The following is a 24,443-nucleotide window of genomic DNA, read 5'->3' as shown; positions in this document are numbered from 1 at the left end:
TGGTCTTTATTTAATTTTAGTATAGAAATCATCAGTTTGTGGGCTATAAATAAAACTTCGATGAGTGGTATAACATAAAATTATGCTTTCATATAATACTACCAGCCCCATCTTCGTTCCCTGCACATCAAACGAAAAATGAACTAAACGACCCCTTCTCGTGCGATTTCTTTAATCTAACATCAAAGATAACAGTTGGAGTGCTTCATTTTTGACAGGCATAATTACGAAATCTTAGATCAACTCGTCTGTCTTGAAAGCAAGTCATGCATATGCATACATATATATTAGTATTTTATGATAACTATATCTATCTTTAATGTCGTCAAGGTATGACTAGAGAATGACTAAAATGAAGGACTCTCAGAAAAAGTAGTACAAGTTTAGGGATGTTTTAGGTTATTATTTAGAATATTATGTTGCGTTATGATACAGATCCAATGGGAGTCATAGGATTATGGATCCATGAGCCTTGCCAAATTATAGCATTAGATGAAATGCTCAACCGAACGAACTTTATGAATAACTAAATGAATATTCACTAGAATTTTAATATAATCTTTATACTCGAATTAGTCCATATATTTGGCTTAGTGTGAGCATAGCCTTAATATTTATGGATTAACCGCTAATTTAAGCACACTTTAAAAATCATAATCTTCGTATCAAAAGTTAAAAATAAATCCTAGTACTAACAATCATTTAAAATCGCTTTTGGTCGAAAGAGACCGGCATGTAGCAGCCGTAGCATCGGTCAAGAGCTGGGCATGAGTCATCAAAAATTAATTTCAATAAAAAAAAAAAAAATCAATAAAAATACCGCAAGACTTTTTTGACAACTCATTATAAAATTTCAAGCTTTAAGCATCACATTAAAAATTTGGCGTTGCCATGGTGGTATTTTCCGCACTTTATCTGAGAGTGGGGCGCCAACTGTTGTTTACTTGATTGTACAAACTTTAAGATAAGGTCACAAAAACTTAAAAAATACAACTTTCACCTGGAATATGATACTCTGTCTGTATGTACATATTTGTATGCATTTGTTTGATATCGCAGAGGGCTCGTGGCAACAGGTACGAGTGTTGTTCAAACACTCCAAATACTTTGTTTATTCCAGCGTTATGTATTGTAGATAAATTGTGGCGCGCTAAATATGAGCATAAGTTATTGTGTTTATACTGTTCGGTTAGCCTGACTTACTACCTACCTACCCATCCATTAAGCTACATTAGTAGTGTAAATATGAGAAGACAATTTATGATAACTCCCAGCCTTCTTTATATACATACAAGTATGTACGCACTTCCTCGCGTGCCATTAAACCACTGGTATATACTTAGCATAGATACAAAGCATAACCTATTGTTTTTGTATTTTCAAATTTATTTTAAATTATTTTCACGCAGACACATGCAAACACATTGGTTGAAAGAAGCAAGTAAATTATTTGAGCGCTCAGCTGATTGACAACTTTGTACATAAATTCCCAACATTTGATTCTAAATACCCGTCGAATAAGCTTCCATTCCACTTGAAAGAAATTCCGCAGTCTCCGCGTTGTGATAAACAAAAACAAAGACGTAAATATTGTTGAAAATTTATGTGTTTTGCTTTGAAGAGGGATTCGTTGCATGAAAGATGGGTCAAAAATTATTATTCAGTTGAATGTACATATTGGTCAAGTGTGATTAATCGCAAATATTTGGCGACAGGATGAAGATTGTATGGTAATTCACGTTGTTGCATTACATACATATATTGATAATCTGATATATTGGCGTAGACATCGCTTATGCGGTTATAGCCATAACACAAACTCATATATACATATGTACATATGATGGGGTATAGTAAGCTTTAAGAATAAAAAAAATAAGAAGTACTAATCAAATGAGCAAACTTTTAAAGATAGGCATTGCCGTGATTGCTAAAAATTTTCTTAGGAGACCAACAACAAAAATAAAAAATAACAACACTTCATTTCATGAGTTTTTATGGTAAACTTTGCTATGTATCCAGCTTTGTTCACCTAGGAATTAAAAAAAAAATTAATTATTAAAATAAAAAGATATCAGGTGGCAACATCACATTGTAAAAACAATCATTTTATACCAAAATACAATTTTAGAAGTAAAACTTCTTTAGGCGCGCTAGAAAAATGCATCTACTGCAGCGAAATTGTACGTATGTATTTATGTATATCGAAATCTGTCCTATATGAAAAACGGTTTTTGGAGTTGTTCGAAATAATACTCGAGTAATTCACAACAAAGTAAGCTGAAGCTCATCACAAATTTAAAAAATTTAAACCTTAGTACAAAATTTAAAAAAATAAACAAATTTACGAAAACTGTAAATATTTATTTGAGCAGTGTTGCCAGCTGTTTAAAAATAAAAAAATGAAATATTACGACAAATTATTTATTATAACATGAATATCAAACTCCAAAGTCTTATACTCGTAATCACTTGAACTTAAAAAATTGAGTAGCCTTGCCACCTAAATAAGTTTTTTATTAAACTGTCTTTTATTAAATTTTACAAAATAAATTAAATATGAGAAATATACATCAAACTGAAAAGATCTGAAAACGATTTCTGTTGAATTTATAAAAAAAAATCGTTACCACCTTTTAAAAAAATTGAACTTCAGTGAATTAATTTATTTAAAGAAATATGCAATGTACACTAAAATCTTTGAAATTTAACCAAACAAAAAACCCTAAATGTATTGAAATAACATAACTGATCGTCGTTATTGTACGTTTCAGTAATTGATTTGAGCAGTGCTGCCACTTGTTTAAAAATATAAAATTTAAATATTACGACAAATTATTTTTTATAACATGAATATCAAACTCCAAAGTCTTAAAATGACATGAACATAAAAAATGGAGTAGCCCTGCCACCTGTAGAAATTTATTTATTAAACTGTCTTTTTTAAGGTTGACAATTAAATTAAATATAATAAATATACATCAAACTGAAAAGTAAACGATTTCTGAGGAATTTATAAAAAAAAGCGTTGCCACCTTTTCGAAAAATTCTTTAAAGTGCACTAAAATGTTTGAAATTTTCGCAAAAAATAAACACTGAAATGTCATAAATGATTGTCGTTGTTGTTATTTTCAGTAATTTATTTGAGCAGTGTTGCCAGCTGTTTCAAAATGAAAAATTTAAATGTTACGACAAAACTTTGGCAGCAATTTTTCAACAATATCTTACTGAATACATATAAACACTTTGGTTAAGATATTGCTCTACCGTAATTTATGTAGCCAACAGCTGTTATTTTAGACGCTACAACAACAACGTGACCTAATTTCAATGCAACTGAGATATACCGCTGTGAAGTTGTAGAGTTCAATTATCACAAACCAATAATATCATTTCTAGAATTTGATAAGCGAAAAAGTAAAAGAAAGTCTAATTGTTTTTGCGAAATGTCGAGTTCAATGAAATTTAATAACGTCTATTTCGAATTGAATATACAAGTTTGGAAATTGAATATGAGTGACAACCATTAATTTGTATTTTTGTTATGACATATTTATATTTTTGTAGCGCCATTATAATTTTTACATAAAAGGTGGCAGTTTCATAATATAATTTTTTAATACAACTGAAATGCTTATGTATGCAAAAAACAAAACCAAAAATAAGCTCTAAATAACGATTATATTAAAGGGTGATCTATTTCGAGGTTTCCTTCTTTGCTTAAAGAAAAAACCCAGAAGCTTCCATTTTTATGGGAAATTTTTAATATCATTCAAAAGACCATTCCTTGGCATTTATTTTTTGAAAACTATCGCTTTCAAATGTTGGTCGCCATTGACGGTTACGTTCTCACCGGCATCATTTTTGAAGAAATATGGACCGATGATTCCACCGGCCCACAAGCCACACCAAACCGTTTTTTTTTCTGGATGAAATAGCAGCTCTTGAATCTCTTCAGGTTACTCTTCGTCTCAAATGCGGAAATTTTGCTTGTTTACATACACATTGAGCCAGAAATGGGCCTCATCGCTGAACAAAATTTGGGTCGAAATAGTCGGATCTTTTTGGAAGGTTTCAAGAGCCCACAAAGCGAAGCAATGTCGTTTGGGAAGGTCAAGCGGCTTCAGTTATTGCACAAACTGCATTTTCTACGCTTTCAATTTGAGATCTCAACCTAAGATGTGCCAAATCGTTCTATACGTCAGTCCCAGTTGCTGCGAACGGCGCCAAATCGACTCTCCACGATCTTCGTGTACATTCTCAGTTACGGCTGCTATATTTTCTTCAAAGTAGCTCTACTTGGATCACCTGTTATAACTGCTAAAATCCACCCTCTGTTCGAAATCACTAGATAAGTATCACTAAGCGACTCCATACACTCACAAACTCTAGATAACACAAATTATGCTATTTTTAATTTTTTTGCGTATTTGATATTCGAAATCGAAATCGAAATCTATTTATTGATAATTTATAAATTCAACTTCAAATAGTATAAAAATAAAATTCCACTACTCAGGCGTAGTCTATGAGCGTCATTAGAAGGGTCTCTTATACAAGCGCTATCAAAAGGCGTCATGTTTTTTGTCTACAAACATACACACATAACATCACAGTCTTTTTACTTTAAAATACAATAATTTGACCAAAAATTTGTGACTTGTAGTTGTTTGTATATACATATATTTTTGAGATAAGGCGTAACAAACGAAAAGTTTTAGGAAAAGTCTTCATTAACATTGCTTTTTTTTGTATCACATTAGGGTTTGTTCAGTATTAACAAATAATTTTGAAATAAAGGTCGAATTAGTTTTATAAAAAAATTTTCTAAACGTGGAGACCCCGGAAGCTTACAGTCAGTCTTGCCAACGCTCGACAAGATGCTCCATTGTTTCCCTGTTGACTTACTCTAGACATTTGCTGCCATCTTCTATACCCCATTCTGAGGCATGTGTCGTCACCAAACTGTGACCAGTTGTTCCGATCATGTTCCTACAGTCATTTCTATCGACTGCCAATTGTGTACTTCCGATCTATTGTTTTGCACATGACTTTTGCAGTTTTGAACCCGAGTAGTTCGTTCCACCGGGTTTTGGTTTTCTTTACCTATCCGGATATTATTTTGGGAAACTCGAAAACATTTTTATACCCGAAATAACATGTACTTGTTTTTAGGGCTGGTAGGTGAAAGATAGGCATCAAAATAGAGTAAATACGCCCTAATTAAAGTTGTGCTTGGATAAAAATGAAAATACCAGAAATCCGAATCGGAGTCCGACCGTCATGTAAGCGAATTTCCACCTAGAAATCGGTGCTGAATCGCAAAAAGATCGATCCATTTCTTAAGCGGATGATTACTGGTACTGAAAGGCGGTTCGCTTACGACAACGTCAAACCAAAACAGTCACGATCGAATTGTGATGAGCCGGCGTAAAGGCTGGTCAAGTCAGTATTGACGGTCATGAAGGTTTTGCTATGTATTTGACGGAATGGCAGTGAATCATCTACTATAAGCTGCTCGTGTAAAGTTAAGCTTTTAATTCGTACCTGTTCTATTGACAAATGTAACTTAAGAAGAAACCAATCGCCAGAAGCGAATAGAATTGTACAATAGGAGAGACATTTTTTGTTCCATGAGGGCAACGCCAGACCACTTACATCAATAGTTACTCATCAGAGGCTTATACAGGTATTCCGGATCCGGCACCAAGTGATTTTTATTTTTTTCGATGAATGATATCACCTCAAGAGAAGCTTGTAAAAACCAACTATTTTCATACTATTAGTAAATTATCTAGAGCAGTGTTTCACTGCTTTTCTCGGGCTAACGTCACTTTTATCAATCTCTTGTTTTCTGAATGTTAATATGTGTAGTCTAAAAAGACTTTTTCGGCTACCAATATTTACCTAAACAATAAACTAAGAAATGTTTATATCCAAGAATTTTATATTTTGGAATATTCTCGTACAATCCTGTGAATATTTTGGCGCTTTTCTACAGCAATTCCTTTTACAAACTGCGACCATTTTTGCCACTAATTCAAACTAACCTAAAATTTGTTAGAAAATTCTTGTGAACCCTTTCTTGTCAACTATTTTTCTTGCTTATTTTTAAATAAATAATTGAAATTATGAAATCAATTTATTTTAAAACATTACAAATGTTTGGATTTACGATTTACGAACAATAATAAACACATGAAGAAACAAGAAGCCGATTAATAATTGACATTCTCCTCAAGGAAATGGCAAACAAGCAAACATCTTTATAGGCTCGTCAACGTGTTTATTTATACAACTGTGTCACCTTGAACTTTCTCTGTCACTTATTTATATGTGCACACACATTCAATTATGCAGTGCGTCTTTGCGCACTTCACGCCTTGAGGAAGCAGTAGCTAAGTATCCAACACGCCTCATAATAAAAATACGCAGACATTCTAACTGACTGAATTTGATTTGATGTGCAAAATTTGCATTGCCAAATTGGCAATACCCAATTGATTCTTGGATATTTGGCGCCGCTGAGGTCACGTTGGACTGAACGACAAGCAGGCCGGGTACCACGCGGCGTATGCGTAATATTGATTTATTATATTGAGTGGAAATCGCACTGGCTAAAAGTCTGCTGTCAAATATTGCTAACATACATACATACATATGTACATATGTATGATTGTTGGTATATAAAAATATATGCATGCATGTGTACGTCCTTATTTTAATTGAATCCGTTCGATCAGCCTTTGGTGGCTATCGCTATAAAAAGCGAAATCGAAATGATAAATGATGAAACTTCATGACAGCCATTCCGGCTATTGCTTCCGCCCACGGTTCACACGCAATTTTTGTATGTATGTGTGTGCATGTAATTTGGCGCAACATGTGGCTGTTAGAATAATATACAAATATAAAAGTTGGACGAAGAAGTATTTCAGCTCACTTTTATTGATATTTCAGCAATGTAGAAATGTGTTATGAAAACAAAAATGCTAAGCTTGCAATTAAATATAGCAAAATTACGTACTTTCGCGGCTATAATTAAAATTTTTATAATTCTTTATTATTTTTTCACAAATTTTCGCCTTTCTTCACTCATATCAAGCTGCCATTTCTTTGCAATAAAAAAGTCTTTATAATAAAAATTATATTTATTAAAGGACTTTATATTTAATTAACGAAAATCAGGCACGTGGCATTAATTGTAGTTCCCAGTGTTGGAAAAAAATCACTTAAATGCTTGCTGTACGTTATAGAGAGTAAAACAATGACAGCTGTCCTGATTATAATTATAGTCTTAACCATCAATTGAACCCGCCGTCAACATTGATTCTTTTATCAAAAGTGAAGAGATAAACGAGCAAAGTGGTATTTAGTGCTTACGGAATGACTATCAGACATATGTCAAAATACGTAAATCTCTGTATGCGCGTATAAATATATATTGATTGCGTACGCATGCGACACTGGCGTGTGCCAAGAGAATTTTTGGGGGGGATTATAGTAAAATATATGACTTTAAGATTACATACAACAAAGTGTTTGTTATACACGAAACTGGGTATATCAAGTTTGTAAGACCTCGAAGGAAACATCGGAGACTTAAAAAATTTATACGTAAATCAACAGCAGGCTAAGTCAATTTAGCCATGGCCGTCTCTCTGTATGTACGCGAACTGGTCGCTCAGTTTTCGAGATATCGATCTGAAATTATGTACATATTTTTTTCTCGCCAAAAGACTGATTATTTGTCGGAACCGTCGATATTGGACAACTATGGCTTATAGCTGTCATACAAACTGACCGGTCAAAACAATTGCGTCAAGTTCATTCTATGGAGCCAAGGAAAACTTACAGCTTTTTTTTTACAAAACAATTTGATGAAATTTGGCATAGATAATTTTCAAAGAGATACAAAAAACTTTCAAGATCGGATCGGACTATAAAATGCATATAGCTGTCATACAAACTGACCGATCAAAAGTCAAGTATCGTATTGAAAACCTTTTTTTTCAACAAATTATCTTCATCATTATCATATACGATCCGCGAAAAAAGTAATATATAACATATAGCTGCCATACAACTGGCCAAAAAAATTATCAAAATCAAGTATTTTTAAAGAAAACTTTTTTATTTGGCGAGATTTTATCACAAAATTATGTACTGATTGTTCTCGCAGCTTACGCTATTATATCCGAAGTTATCGTTCAGATCGGATCACTATAGCATATAGCTGTCATACAAACTGACCCATAAAAATCAAGTTCTTGTATTGAAAACTTTTTTATTCAACAAATTATCTTCATGAAATATGGTACAGATTATTGTCTAAAGCAAAGCTACGATCCTCGAAAAAACCAAAAATTAAAAATCAAATACTTTTAAAGAATACTTTTTTATTTGACAAATTATCTTCATGAAATTCGGCATAGATAATTGCATAAGACAACGCGACAATCTCTAAACATATTGTTGAAATCGGACCACTATAGCATATAGCTGTCATACAAACTGACCGATCAAAATCAAGTTATTATATGAAAAACTTGTTTATTTGACGAGATATCTTCTCAAAATTTGGCATAGACAATTGTTCAAGATAACGCAACAATCTCCAAATATATTGTTCAGATCGAACCACTATAGCATATAGCTGCCATGCAAACTGACTCATTAAAATCAACTATTTATATGGAAAAGTTCTATGTAAAAGCCTACGAGTGCTTAAACGCTCTTTCATTTTGCTTCACTTGCTATCAAGATATCCCTCATCCACTTCAAACAACATTTTTCAACAACGCTTTCAATTGAGCAGCCCATTAAACAGTACATTGGCGCATCATTGCCACAAGCAGCGATTAACACAACTTTGTCGCAACTTAAAAGCTATTCAGATAAGAACAATACAGCCTAACTTAAAATTAACTTTTTAAAAGGTCTCTTTACTCCAGTCAATTGTTACAATATTTGCATAATGACGTATTTGCATGGTTGACACACCCTGTATGCATACAAATTTAGTTAATTATCTGCTGTTGCAAATTGTGTTTATTCTCTCAAAGCAAATAATTTTTCATATATCTACAGTTATGTTGGTGATGACACTCTTCACATTCGAAAACCCTTAATTTGCCACTTTTCCTTGCGTTAGCGGGTTTCCGTGCCACCCAAGTTCCCAACCCTCTCTTACGAGTGTTTTTGTGTGCAATTGACTTTCGTGCAGTGAACGGTAACATTCGCGAAACATGTTTACACACGAGTTTATTGGTGGAATCTGTTTATTTATTGAGCATTTATTGATAGCTTTGTATGATAAATGGGCGCAATGATATTGTCGGAAACATGTGTTTGTTCATGTACAACAAATTAGTAATTGTGTTATTATTAACCATTTTCCAATTGTGTGTCAAGCTATGTAAATGTAATAAAAATTAAATTGTAGGTGGTTTTCGCAGAAATTTTCGACTATAAAGTCATTTTATAGACCACGAACCAAATAAGTGTCAAACACATATACACCCACACGCACACACACACACACACGTACTCATGCGTGGAGGCGAAGACGCGCATTTGGCCAGTTTAAAAACAATACACGGACTTCTAATTATTGTTTTTACCACATATTTACATGTGCATACATACATATGTACATACATACATTCAGCCATACATAAATAAATAGGTATGTAAATAGTTAAATGAACCATATGTGTTTTTGTTCCATGAAATTTATAAAGGGTCGTAAATAATAGATAATGAAAATACATACATATGCATATGTGTGTCTATCTGTAATCGGCACTATGCGTCTAGATACATATGTTTGTATGTATGTATATAAGTATGTAGGCGTGTGTGGTCTGTAGTTTAACTTTTAGATTGTGATTTGTGTTGACAAATATGCCTTGTGTGACTACAATTGCTCCAACTTCAATTAATTTGGTAAGCAAAGGCTGGTCCGTGAGCAAATTGCTTCTCAAATAATAAAATTTATTTCATAAAAAATTTAATTTTTGTAAAAAAAAAATGTTTTATTGTCGAAAGTAAAATTATATAGCATTTTTTGTCGAAAATAGGTATCGCAAAATAATAAAAATTACAATAAAAATAATTTAATAATTTCCTTAAGCGATTTGATGGCGATCGATAGACAATAGCTATCATCGATTCGTCATTTCACTACTCCCACTCTTTATGCGCTGCTCTCTCCTTCATAATTGTACATGGCAAAGACAACAAGAAGGTTAGTGAGTTGATTTCGTTAGGAGAGAGTATGCGGATATCTCAAAAAAGTAACATAAATACTATGATCAATACCGTGTTGTTTGGTTTTACAGTTTTTATACCAGTTTTAACGGGTGATCCAAGTAGAGGTACTTTTTTCAATAGCCTTCTTTAGACGGTTCAAGCGTGAGTCGTGTCAAGCTGTCATCTTATTTTTGTGCAGTATTGTTTGGCATTTCATCATGGATAGAACCACGTTTACAAATCGTTCAACTTTATTACGAAACTTCACGTTCTTTATAGAATGTGTTTCGCGCGCTTCGCTCAACTTTTGGTCAATATAATCGCCGTACTGAGCATACTATTCGCAAGACCATTACACATCTTGAGACCCAGCATTCATTATTGGATAATATTCGATCGAATATACCACGTTTCGCACCGAATAGTAAAGAAAATATAGCAGCCGTAGCTAAGAGTGTTCACGAAGACTGCGAAAAGTCGATTCGGCGCCGTTCACAGTAACTCGGTTTGAAGTATGGAACGACTTGGCACATTTTACGTCGAGATCTTAAATTGAAAGCTTACAAAATACAGCTTGTGCAAGAACTGAAGCCTCTCGACCTTCCCAAGCGACATCGCTTCGCTCTGTGGGCTCTTGAAAAGTTCCAGGAAGATTTGACGTTTTCGAGCCAAATTTTGTTCAGTGATGAGGCTCATTTCTGGATCAATGGGTACCATATGTAAACAATCAAAATTCCCACATATGGGACGTAGAGCAACCAGAAGAGATTCAAGTGCTGCCATTTTATCCAGAAGAAAACAACGATTTGGTGTGGTTTGTGGGCCAGTGGAATCCATAGTCCATATTTCTTCAAAAATGATGCCGGTGAGAACGTAACCGTCAATAGCGGCCGTATCGCGCCATGATAACCGTCTTTTTGATGCCAGAAATATGCCAGAAATTAAAGCTCATGATCTCGGTGACATTTGGCTTCAACTAAATGACGCCACTTCCCACACATCGCATCAATCAATGGATTTATTGAGAGAACACTTCGGTGAGCAGATAATTTCACCGGCCGGTCGATTGGCCACCAAGATCGTGTGATATCACACTGTTAAACTTTTTCCTATTAAGATATGTAAAGTCTAGAGTCTATGCGAACAATCTTGCTTTAATTGAGGCCATGGAACAAAACATCACGCGTTACTTACCAGACGAAATGCTTGAACAAGTCATCGAAAATTGGACTCTACGGATGAATCTTCTGAGACGTAGCCGCGGCCAACATTTGAAAGCCTTTTGCCTTTAAAACAAGAAATTACATTTCCAACAACAATATTCGCATTCGTATAAAGGTAATATGAAATAAAATTGCACTAATAAGCTGGTCACCGCTGTACAGCAGCTATCTGCTTAATTGTTGATTATTTTTCTTTTGTTTTGTATGTTTTCTCTGTTGTCATTATGATTTATGATGAAAAATGTGTACATATCGCCGTTGTCCGCTCTTTCGCTTCCGATGCCACACAATATCAAACTTAATGTAATGCGATAAATGCAGTTTACCACGACTTAGCGGACCAAAGACACGTCCTTAATGTATTATGTAATCTTAAGTACTAAACTTTTTTACACACACACCTTTTTATCATATACCATATATGTATGCATATGTAAAAGATAGTATATATGACAATATATGGCACATAAGTTAGAATAATATCAAGCAATTACGACTAAGTCCGGCATAGCTGGCACAGAAAAGAAAAAAAATTATATTAAAGAAAGTTTTCGCATGTTAGGAAATGGTAACAGGTCAGTTGGATCTAGTAAACTTCGAAAAAGCTCTAACAATTTAGCATTTATTTGCATTAGTTATATCCCGAAGTTAACCCAAGAGGGTGAGGTTAGAACTGTTAGTTCGCGAACTCGGCCTCTGTAACATCAAAAATATTTATTGCCAATAGCCGATGTATCGCGGCAGCCAATGGCAAATTCTTAAGTGTATATCTAGCATAAAAAAGCTTCCAATGAAACCCATCATCAGTGCAGATACAGTTTCAAACCCATCAGATCCTACCATTGTCGGAACCAACTAACTAAAAACTGAAAAATAAAGAAAAGCGGGCCAGACAAGCATCTAACAAGAAATTTACCATTCATATTTACTCTTATATACAGATTTCCAACAGGGCATCTTTTTCAATTTATAAACTGTGTCCTTGTGGAGTTTTCTCCGGAATTCGTGTGATGAATATAAATACATACATTTTGATGACACCCAACCTTTCGATCCAGTGCTAAGCGCCAGAGATCGGACACTCACTTTCCAGCTTTATACGAGAGTTGCTTTTTATATTTCGATATTATTATAATTTTTTTGCTTTGCATACTTTTGAACCAAATCTCGAAGCACTTTTGCTTTACTGGTTGAGATATCTCCAAAACGTGTGTTCTGAAAGCATCAACCGGCTCTTTAGGTGTGGACAAACGTTGGCCTATTAGCTAACATTTTTTACGAGAATAAAAATAAGTCATTCGGTATCAAGACAGGACTATACGGTGGATGACTCGTCTAATCAATGTTTTGAGTGCTCAAAAATGCAGTTGTTTCAGCCGATGTGTAAGAACTCGTTTTGCGCTGTTCTAGTTGTATTGTTCGACATCTCCAGTTCCAAAAAAAAGGCCACAATTTGCTTGGATGTGCTTCGTGTACAAATAACTTTTGTTGGATTCAGCTCATCTCAAAACCCTGTTTACTTTCGGGCTCAAACGCGTAAATCCTTTTTCATTTTCTGTCGCGATGTCATGACGTGTTTCGAGACACCGCTTTCGTATTTTTTTTACATTTCTCTCGATTAATCGACACGGAACGTTTAGTGAGCGACTGACGAACTGTGTTGGGATCTAACGTGAATTTTTTTTACCAAATTGTATGCTGGTCCCACTACTGCCTACAGCTGTCTCAATCATAGCTCCAATGGCAATGACGGCAATATTGCTTTGCATCAATCCAGAACAACAACTTTGGACGACCTTCACGAAATTCATTTTGTAGTGATCTACGACCTCGATTGAATTCACCATACCATCAATAAACGCTGGCCTATGATGGAGTTTTATCTCCAGAAATTGAATTAATTTTATTGAAGCACTGTTGCTGAGTTAATGCACGAAAAAAGTTTCACGATTTAAATCCGTTTTTCGGCCGAGATGAATATTTTAAGTTACTGTGAACCACACAAATACCGCTTTTTTCAAAACTTTCTGAGTATGTGTAATATCAAAAAAGTCAAACTTTACGAAAAAGTTGTGAGTTGCCCGATTCCAACACTAGGGCTGTCAATGCCGAAATCAAAGGCAATCGTCGAAATATCATAATATATGATGATAGAGATCACGACACTCTCAATATTGCACTTGCATGTATTTTCAAGTTCACTTCATTAAATATGCAGGAGCGTACTTTCCCAGATTTGTTTTAGAATGCTTTAGACTTGTTTCTTAAGAGTCCACAGACACAGAAACTACTCTCTAATAATTGAGTTAATCAACAACACAAAATGACAATTTTTGTAGTTTAAGGAAGTTAATTAAAAACTAAGCGACTTCAATTTTTCATGAAACAAAATTAAAATAAAAGAATTTTCAAGAATTCGCAGTCGTAATCTCTCAAAATATCTAAAAACGAACAAAAAATTAATCTATTTGACAGCTGATATGCTAAGAGTGTCGTTGAATCCTTTAAACATTTTTTTTTTTACCGAGTTGCTTGTTCTCTTGCTACTCGCTTACAAAATAATAATAACATTTAAGAGCAAAATCTAATTCAAAACAGAAGTCCTACTTCTCTCCAGTTCCTCTCAGTATAATTTCCTTGGTCATAACTTGATTGTATGAAGAAAAAAACTATAGCCCCTTCTAAAATTTTTAACACGCCTGCACTGTTAAGAAAATACTGATGTGCGCACTTTATTTTATGTTAGAAAGCTCCACAAATACACCGAAATTGGCTTTATAAAACTCAGTTCGGTCATTGCTCTATTGGGAAGTTAAATTTTACAAGCAACATAAAAAGTGTGACAACAAAATCGGACAACATATCTCCGTAATTTTTTAATTAAAAGAAATGTCTGTGCTTTAATGGCGTGTGTTATCTTTAAACCGCTTTGTTCGCTCAGCAGACGAAAAGCTCGAAGTCCACGGCGTATAAGAAACATTGATAAACATTTCGAAGTAATGATTACCACAAGCAGGTAATGTCGAACTTTATTAAGTATTTTTGCCTTGACAATGTCATTTGGCGGCGATTTAAGTCCGAAAGGCTACCTTTTGATATCACCGTATAAATACCCACAAAAGCGTGAAGTCATATGACTAAAAACTTTGCTTTGTTCACAGAGTTTTTTTTATCTTTTTTAGAAATAAAGTAACAGTTCTAAATAAAAAATGGCAAATAATCAAATAAGAATTTATTGAACAATATCGCAAATGATAATACAACGTTAGCAAATTTTGAGGGAGGAACATTTATGGCTTTACTTTATGTATGCATGTATTTTCGTTGGAAACAATACTTAAAGTGATATAATATGAATGTATACCAGACAGAATACTGGAGATTTAAAAATATTTTGAAGTAGAGTTGCCACTCATCGATTAAAGTTATACAGATTAAAGTATATATAGAAAATGTGTGTTGAATCGCAGTTTTTTAAATTTGTTCGCAACTTTTCCAGATATTTTAAATTTATACATGTTTGGGAGTAGAGTTGCCACTTAAGGATACAATTTATATGAAAAATGTTTCAAAATTTGTGCATTCGTTTAAAAATATTTTCCGTTTTTTTTTAGAAGACATAATTATATAAAAATTTTAAAATAGAGTTGCCACTTGTTGTGACAAACACAAAGCATATAAGGTTAAAAATTTATTTAAGATTTTTTTTAAGTTTTTTAGAAATATTAAATACATAATTATTTCCAAATAGAGTTGCCACCTATAAAGAAAATTTATAATATTTTTAAAGTTTGAACAAACATAAGCCATGTAAAATTAAAAATTTATTTATGCAAATTTTAAAGTTTTTTAGAAATATTAAATACAGAAAAAAATTTGGAAATAGAGTTGCCACTTGTAGAAATAATTTATAACATTTTTAAAGTTGGGAGAAACAAAAATTTTATGAAAATTGTAAAGCTTTTTAGAAATTTTAAAAACATAAATATTTTGAAAAGGTGTTGCCACTCATAAAAAAATTTATAGTATTTTTAAAGTGTTGACAAAAATAAACCGCCTAAGAATAAAAACTTATTTATGAAGAATTTAAAGAAATTTTAAACACATACATATTTTGAAACAGAGTTGCCACTTATAGAAAAAAATTATAATGTCTGTAAAGTTGTGACAAACATTAAGCTTTTACTTATTAAACCTTTAAAGCTTTTTAGAAATTTTGAATAAGTAAATATTTGGAAATAGAGTTGCCACTCTATTATATTTTTTTTTATAATATTTGAAAAGTTTTGACCAACAAAAATTTTATGAAAATTTTAAAGCTTAAATATTTTGAAAAAAAGTTGCCACTTGAGGTAAAAAACAACAATGATTTTAAAGTTTTGTCAAACAAAAATTTCATGAAAATTTTAAAGCGTTTTAGAAACTTTAAATGTATGTAAATATTTTGAAATAGAGCTGCCACTTACCGAAAAAATTTATTATGTGCTTAAAGTTTAGACAAAAAAATGCAAATTTTAACGTTTTTTAGTAATTTTAAATACATACATACATATGTAAATACTTTGAAATAGAATTGCCACTTATAGAAAAAATGTATAATATATTTTTTAAACAAAATTTTAGTATTTTTAAAGTTTTGACGTAAGAAACTATTAAGAAAACTATGAATTGAGGCATACACATTTTATTTTTAGAAAGAGTTGCCACCTATTGAAAAACATGGGGAAAAACAAAAGTAAAACCTTTAAGTAAGCTTTTATGGCTTTACGATAAGTGCTTAATTTCAATATATTTTATAATAGAGTTGCCACCTAAAGAAAAAATTAAAACAGAAAAGTTTTAAATATTATTTCTTATACGTTTTTAGTATAAGAAAACGTGAAATATTAAATTTTAACATATTTTACTGTAGAATTTAGTACATAAAAATAAATTGATGAAAACGAAGTTTAGTATTTATAGCCTTCTATAGACTTTTAGCACCACAGTATCAGTAAAATAGTTCAGTAAATAGTTAGTCAACTTTAAATTTCAAAATCAAAAATTCAACACACAAGATGCTTCCTAGCATATAGTCAGCATATGCAACAATATTTCCAATGGGGTTCGAAGACTCTTAACCGACCCCCTTTTCGGTACGCTTACATATACACTTGCATATATGTACATATTCATAAATTTATCTGTATTTTAGCTTGTTGTAAATATCAATTTACCACTTTGAAGTATTTATTTAAGTAAACGAATCGATTACTTTTTGTTTTCTTTGCCATGTTGCTTACTACAGCGCCTGGCGGCATTGCTATCTTATCTTTGTGCTTTTAAGTTAGCGTGAATGATTGCATTTCGATTTAGAAAAAATACCTAGCCGTTGGTAAGGAAACTGATATTAAAATATTTGCGCCTTTCTTAACACAGCACAGAACGAAGAAGAATAACCATGTTTTCGACAATTCGAAAATAAAATTCCATATAGTTATACAAGTACTTGTATGTATGTATGTACATTTACGTATTGTATTATATCCAGCAGTTGTAGGTGTAGCTGGTAGTAATTAGGTAGTTATATAAATATGGCAGTTTGCAGGTTATAAATATTCATTTTCCATTTTTTTACTATTTTATATATGTATGTACATATGTATGTATATATTTCTGATAAATTTTTGTGGTAAAAGTATTTGTGTGAAAAAATAAATAAAAACATTAATATAAATATTTTATTATAATAAAATTTAAAAACATATTTTTTATTTTTTGGAAAAATTTAAAATTATTATTCAGCAAAAATACCAACATAAAAATAACAAAAAAAAATATTATAAATAATTAAAAAAAATAATAATAATTTTATTAAATAATAATATTAAATAATTTGTTTAATAAAAATATTCATTAATTAAAATAAAAAATAACAAAAAAAATATTAAATAATTTTATAAAATAATAATAATTTTTATTAAATAATTTTTTTTATAATAAAAATACTCATTTTTTTAATCATTTTTAATAAAAATATTTATTAATTAAAATACAAAAATAACAAAAAAAAATTATTAAATAATTTTATAAAATAATAATAATTTTTATTAAATAAATTTTTTTTGTTATTTTTGTGTTGGTCTTTTTGCTGAATAATAATTTTAAAATTTTTCAAAAAACAAAAAAAAATGTTTTTAGATTACTTTGAAATATTTTAAAATTATTATTATTTGAAAAATCCGCAAAAAATACCTAATTTTTAATTCTCGTAACAAAACGTTATTTTACATATATATATGTACATATGTATAAAAATTTGTACTCACTCGCATAAATCCATTCGGATGATCATTTCTTGAAATATTTTGAAGCAACAATTATTAAAAAGTCATGTTTTTGCACAGTTTTACTGAATTTAAGCTTTAAAAATCACTGTTGCATAATGCATGCAATTTTTGTATAATTTTCCTAATTTTTTTCAATAAAAAAATCTCACACTTAAAAATGTCACGCTTTAATACTTTAATTTATTTATATTTAGTATTATTTTTTATTTATTATTATTATTTTTTATTTATTATTATTATGTATCTTTATTTATACATATGTATGTATGTACATACATACATATTTTTTTTTACAACCAACTATTAATTAAATCTGCAAATAAATTCTCTCCTGCACTCCCGCAGTTATTTCGATTTTATTTTTATTTACTCGTATTTGTCACACTACCCCCCGCAGTTACATAGATTACGCACATAATCGTTGTAAACACACTAAGAAACGCTCATTTTCCTTTTCGCACTGCCACTTGATGATTCTCGTCATCCAGCATTCTTTGCCAATTCACACGTTAGCCAAACAGACACGCCAACGCGCACAGAAACGAGCGTTTGTTTACTTCGCTATTAACACACTTTGTCTAAGGGCCACTTAGACACTATATTTATGCCATTATCCACACACTTAAATATATCCATTTGTTTTTTTTTTCTGACTTCTCATGCGCCTACATACGCTTATTTATTTACACAGTTAGTTTTTAAATTTGTTTTCCGTTTCCGCTTTTCCACTTTTCCACTTTCGCCGTAATACACGTTCCGCACGTTTGAATGCCTTCGAACTTCTGTCGCATTGAGACTTTTGTTGGTTGGCAGCGAGCCGCCAAATTGATTGACAGTCATAAAAGCTCGGCGCCGAAGCGGTTCTCTTTACAATTGCGCCGATAAATGTTGTGCTGTGTGCGTGCTATCGAAGCTTTGTGCCAACGCAGGCCAGCACGTGACGTCATATGCGCAGAAGAGAACGCCTGAGTTTAGCACATTTGACTGACAAATCAATTATTAAGAAATTTTTTCCACTTTTTATTTAAAAGCATTTAACCTATATCGACCTGTGTAGCTTTGTTGTAGTATAAATCGCATGACTTGCAGTTAGACTGTAATTTAATTGTTATATTTTGACAAATTTCGTGGGAATTTTTCAATTTTATGTCATTATTTAACCTCAGTCTATAAATTGATTTTGAAGTTAAAATTGTTGCACTGGTTTTTGTCTAACGGTACGAAAATTAGTACAGTTTCGATTTTTTCGATAAATACTAGCAAATGCAGCCCAGCGTTAAAAGCTCTGAAGAGCGCGAAACTTTCGCCTATTATGCTTGTTCTTCTCTCTGAATTGAAAAATAAGCGGCGGTGTTCAGCAAATTGAAAATATTACTGACGTTCGAGTGCTTCACTCTACAAAAAGCTTTCCCTAAACTATAAAGTCACTGTATGGTTTTTGATTAGGAAATTTTTTAAATTCCCTAAGACCTATTACATACTGTCTGTTGAAAAAATTACCGTTTTTTGTGAATAAAAACTTCATTAGAGTTCAATGGAGTGCGATTTATGACCATCCAATTGTCCTTCCCACGATAGTCGGGTCTACGTAACCGTAACGGACCCGGATTCTTTTTCCTATCAAGTACTGTCAGCTCGGCAGAGTTCTTCCGCTACAACGACAACAACCAACCAATGAGAGTTAAGATCGTAGAGCCCTGTCAATATTTTTTAAAATAAAACGAAGAAGCCGACGGAAATTGATACCCATTTATTTGCACTCATTATAACTGTGAATAAATACGTGGAAAAGATTTCCTGGTTTTAATAAGATTACTCACCATCTCACTCTGTAAATCAACTCATTCAGTATTCAAAACATTTGATGTCAATTAAAGATGACACCAGCCAACCATACTTCCAGACTGAACTCTACCAACACCATTCATCCTCGAACCTTTGCATAGTTCAAGGCAGGTGGTCGTTCTGAAATTATCGTTGTACCGTACGATATACTCGAAAAGATTGCAGAATAGTGAATTGTTTGGACGTATTTATTTTGCAACTCCTGCTATACATACATATGCTACCGTGCAGAAGGACTAGAACTGTTTTCTTAAGCGCCTTGATGTCATATGTGTTTCGGCTATACAAGATAATCACCAGATTCTTTGTTAGTTATAAATCTGTTTTAATGTGATAGATTTAGTTTTGAACTTTTTGATCTCAGCACATCGATGATGCAAACGAAATTGTTCGAAGTATTTTGGGTTAACAACGAGTTCCTCTCCCACCTATTCTTCTATACTTTATCAGAATCGGCAGACGTGAATCAAAAACAGAAAATATTCTTTCCTCACGGCTTCTCTAACAAATCTAAACAAAAGATTTATAGCAGGCTTGATATTAATGGCTCTTGGTTTAATAGTCTCTAATTTTCGATATTGTGCTTTCAAGTTAGGTTAGGTTACGTTATTCTGGTAGGCCAATAAGCCACGCATAAACCAGTTTTGGTCTTTTGTAATACCAGATGGATTTATATTGCTAGGTCCAAGAAGAGTGGTCATCCTCTTGGATGTCTGCGCTTGACGCAAATTTTAACAGAGTCTGCGGCCTCACAATCGTTACCTCCTCCAGTGTTTCATACCGCGGGGACCCCAGATGCTTACAGCGTAGTCTTGCCAATGCGGGACAAGTGCACAAGTGATGCTCTAGACATTTCCTGCTGTCTTTTCGATCTGTCAGCCCCATCTGAGGGCGTGTGTCGCAACCAGACAGTGACCAGTTAGTATTCCCATCATGTTCCCACAATCTCTTCTATCGAGTGCCAATTGGTATTTTGTGCTGCCTTGCTTTGAAGTTAGATCACATCTAATTCTTCTCCCCCATAAAAAATACAAGTACTGACTTTGGTGCCAAAACCTACAGGGTTTGTCCGGAAAGTAATAGGACTGAGTCGATTTAAAAAAATTTATTTGAACCAATCGTTATAATTCTTTGAAAACTTTCAAACTAGGCTCTTTCTGCGTTGTTGAAGCGCTGCAAGCGTGATTTCCGAGCATTGAAGATGTCACGGAAGGCGTTCTCCGGAATAGGCTTCAGGCAAGGAAACAAAAAAACTCCGTTGGGCCACATCTAGGCTGTAGGGCGGCTGCGGAAGTATTGGGGGTCACTTTCATACAAGCTCAAATTTTCTTAGCACACTTCCACTCGCCGCAATTTCTGGTCGTCAGTGAGCACTTTTGGGACTATCTTCGCGCACACCTTGCGCATGTTCAAGTGCTCCATCACAATGTCATAAACCACAAAAATTGATTAACTTAACACCTGGGCAATTAAACGAACACTTAGCCAACGGTCTGGGCTCAAAACTTTCGGCACACGAGTCACATTGTCTGTGTTTGTCGAAGTCGCAGGTCTCCCAGCACGGTCTTCATCAGCGACCTCTTCCCGGCCCCCCAAAAAGACCTGGTGCCACCGATCATATCAAACGTCACTGTTGCAGATTTACCGAGTTTCACCCAGAACCTCTCTGCTCTAACGAACGCTGCATTTTCGGCTTGCACCACTCACAGAAACACGTCGCGCGAAAATGTTTGTCCTGACTCTCAAGGTGCTCGGAGACAACCGACCAGCCGTTCGTTAGTTGGGAACATGCTCTACCGAATCCAGTTGGTGCGCGCACGCTCCGAAGTACAGTCGCGGCGGAAGAAAGTCAGTCCTATTACGTTCCGGACAAATCCTGTATTGTGACCGATATGTTGTAAGAATATTGTCTAAATGTTTTATGTTACTATGGGCTCTATCATTCTAAATCTGATTGTACATACGTACTAATGTAAGTAAAATTTTCTGTCGATATTGATCCCACAACTCCTCCCATGTATCTACAGTTTCATGATTTCTTCTTTTAAGATTTATACTACTTAAAAATACATATCTGTGCTTAAAGCTTTTACTTTCTGAAGTATTCGTAATCATGATTCAATTATAAATTTTCAAGAAATTGAATTACATTTCAAATTTGACAACAGAAATAGAATAATAGTTTTCGGAGAACATATTTTTTTAGAACATTTTCCATATCAAATAAATTATTTTCTTAAGCTTTACAAGTTACAATGTCAACAGAACTGAATTTTCGACAACTTATCGATCTGGCTATCGGTTCACCGGAGCCAGGACATGTAAATTTTTACGCGCTGCATTTTTTACTTTTTTCATTCGCCGAAAAGCTGAATCTTATCGATGAACCTGTGGACAACACGAAGTACGAAAATGTTTCGATAGTTATGAGCAGTGGCAAGTTCGGCAGTGATTCGTGTGATCAATATCAGGGCTCAGTCTCTTTTGCACATAGTAAAGGCTCCACGCTACGTCATGCCAAGGAATCGTCAAAGCCGTTGATGAAACGCAATCGTAAAAGAGAGACGGGCGGCGCTGATCCCGACGATACTGCAACTGCTGAAGGTACAGAAATTGAAGAAGCGGAAGGTGGTGAAGGAGGGGAAGGCGGCGAAGGAACGGAAGGCGGTGAAGAAGCGCAAAATATTCAAGAGGAACCTCAGCAAGAAGTAGTGGAAGAAGGACAGTTAGAGGCACCACCTGAACCGACAGCGCCACCAGCGGCAAAGCAATCAATTGACAAACCAATAGAGCTAGAAATTGTACCAGCAACTGGCGAGGAGGTATTCGATCAACCGGTCGAAGCAAAAACTTCGGGTGAAGAAATTGATCTTGCTATACAATTAGAACATCAGCAATTAACGAGTTCCGTCTATCGTGGCATTACCATTATGAAGGACCAACTTGAACTGGTAATGGAACTTGTGCGTATTGTCGTTTCTGTAACGGTGCAAAAGAGAGCCACACCCATGCAAATAGAACAATTGCAATCGTTAGTGAAGAAAATGATTGCCATACAAAAGGAGAATACATATATAGAAAATGCATATGGTTTTCGGATAGACGGTACATACTTCGATCCCGACTTGGATCGTGTGGAAGATGGAGTTGAGGATGAGGAAGTTGAGGAGGAAAGCATGCACAGTGATCCCTCCTACAAATCGCCACTGACCTCACATATTACGGTACCACCAGCAGTTCGGCCAACACAAGAAGAATACGACTTAGATGCCCATCTCTGCTACTCACCCGAAAAGCTATTGGATCAGCTGATGGATCTCAAGTCAGAGTTCTGTATGCTAACGAATAAAGTCAATGAAATTACTGCCACCATACTCGAACAGGATTGTCAACGTACCACAAGGCTGATCGCCGAGCTACAAGAACAGCTTAAAGATTTGAAATTTTATGTAACCAGTTTGAAAGAGGCTACCGATCGCATGGAATCGAAAAACGTTAATTACAGCGAGACCATTGATGAGCTCACCAAGACCATAGATGAAATAATGAATGATAAGATCGATAAGAGTGAAATTGAGATACTACTAGCTGATAAAGTCGACTACAATCAATTGCAACGTAAAGTCTCCAACGAGCAGATGCAAGAGTTCCAATGCCGTTTGGATAAGAAATTCACCGAAGTTCAAAATCAAATCAAAACCAACGATAAGAATATGTATCAGGCCATGGATAATATAAGGATAACACTCGGTTTGGCATCTGTAGATGATATATTGAACAGATTTAAGGAGAAGATAGAGGCACAAATACAAGGGCTGCAGGAGACACTGCGCAAGTATATGGACGCCACAAATGACGAGTGCGCCGCCGCGGGTGCACGTATAAAGGTGCTGCAGGATCTCGCCTGCATCTCCTGCGACACGACATGTGTCATGCGTACGATGGAGAAGTCGAAGGTGGCAAAACTGCCAAATGCGCACGCCTCGAATTTGTTGAGCCCACTCATCACCTACGAAATCGGTTCGATACGCAAGTCAGGCATTATGGGCTATTATCGAAAGGATGATTTCCCACATGCACCGAATGCCTGGCTTAACCAGCAGAGGGTTTCGATGCGCATGTGTGTGCCACGACACGCGGGCGGCGCCCACACTACTCACACCGCCAAGGAACACTTCGAAAAAGTCGTGATCAGTAAAAGATAAGACCTTAATTTTGCGTAGATCCTTAAAGCTAGCGTCTTTCAGTTTCATTCCGTTATAGGCTCTTTAAATATTTTTGTCGATACTCAGCTTATCTAAATTTATATGTGCTAGTATAGTTCTAGGGATTTCAACATTCAATATTTTATTTTTGGATTTATTCCTTTTCAAACGAAAAATTGGATCAAGCTGAATAAATGTAGAGACTTGGAATTGGCACTTAAAAAAGCTGAAGTTTTATTTGGGTCTATTGTATTAATGACAACTGTCATCTGTCGGGTGTCATTTGTGGTTCAAGTAAGTATAGTACAATTCGGATTAAGAGAGCTTTCTTATAAGCTTAGTATAATTTGTTGAAGCGGTTGGTTGAAAAATTTAAACAAAATTTGAATTGAATTTGTTGAAAAGGGATACGGAAGACCATCAGGTCCATTGTGTTTCCGAGTGGTAACCAATTAAGCTGTATCTAGCAACTTAGTGAATTTGATAAAATAGTCTCATCATCCTTCGCCTGTGCTCTGCATTCTATCGATTTCACTTGACTAATTTTCTCAAGATGAGATCTTAGGTGTAGGTGCCCTTTGATGGCC

The 24,443-nt window shown here is 34.0% G+C and overlaps 2 protein-coding genes across 3 annotated transcripts in view; one reads left to right on the top strand and one right to left on the bottom strand.

Annotated features, from left to right (window-relative positions):
* Window positions 1-17,951, bottom strand: part of LOC126758516 (mast/stem cell growth factor receptor Kit) — a 51,850-nt gene extending 33,899 nt beyond the window's left edge. For both annotated transcript variants that reach the window (XM_050472804.1, XM_050472805.1), the window contains exon 1: window positions 17,786-17,951. The gene's annotated coding sequence lies outside the window, so the exon portion shown is untranslated. The remainder of the gene's footprint in view (window positions 1-17,785) is intronic.
* Window positions 17,952-21,822: 3,871 nt separating this feature from the next.
* LOC126758520 (uncharacterized) lies at window positions 21,823-23,934 on the top strand. The gene has a single exon (XM_050472811.1). It carries the CDS (start codon window positions 21,907-21,909, stop codon window positions 23,854-23,856), a length of 1,950 nt encoding a protein of 649 aa, XP_050328768.1. The 5' UTR covers window positions 21,823-21,906; the 3' UTR covers window positions 23,857-23,934.
* Window positions 23,935-24,443: the final 509 nt, after the last annotated feature.

Source organism: Bactrocera neohumeralis, chromosome 5 (genome assembly GCF_024586455.1).
Source record: "Bactrocera neohumeralis isolate Rockhampton chromosome 5, APGP_CSIRO_Bneo_wtdbg2-racon-allhic-juicebox.fasta_v2, whole genome shotgun sequence".
Lineage (NCBI taxonomy): Eukaryota > Metazoa > Arthropoda > Insecta > Diptera > Tephritidae > Bactrocera > Bactrocera neohumeralis.
This window is presented reverse-complemented; position numbering and strand designations above follow the sequence as displayed.

Bases quoted from the DNA above. Each gene is read 5' to 3' on its own strand.
- LOC126758520 (XM_050472811.1), top strand. From the start codon at position 21,907: ATGTCAACAGAACTGAATTTTCGACAACTTATCGATCTGGCTATCGGT.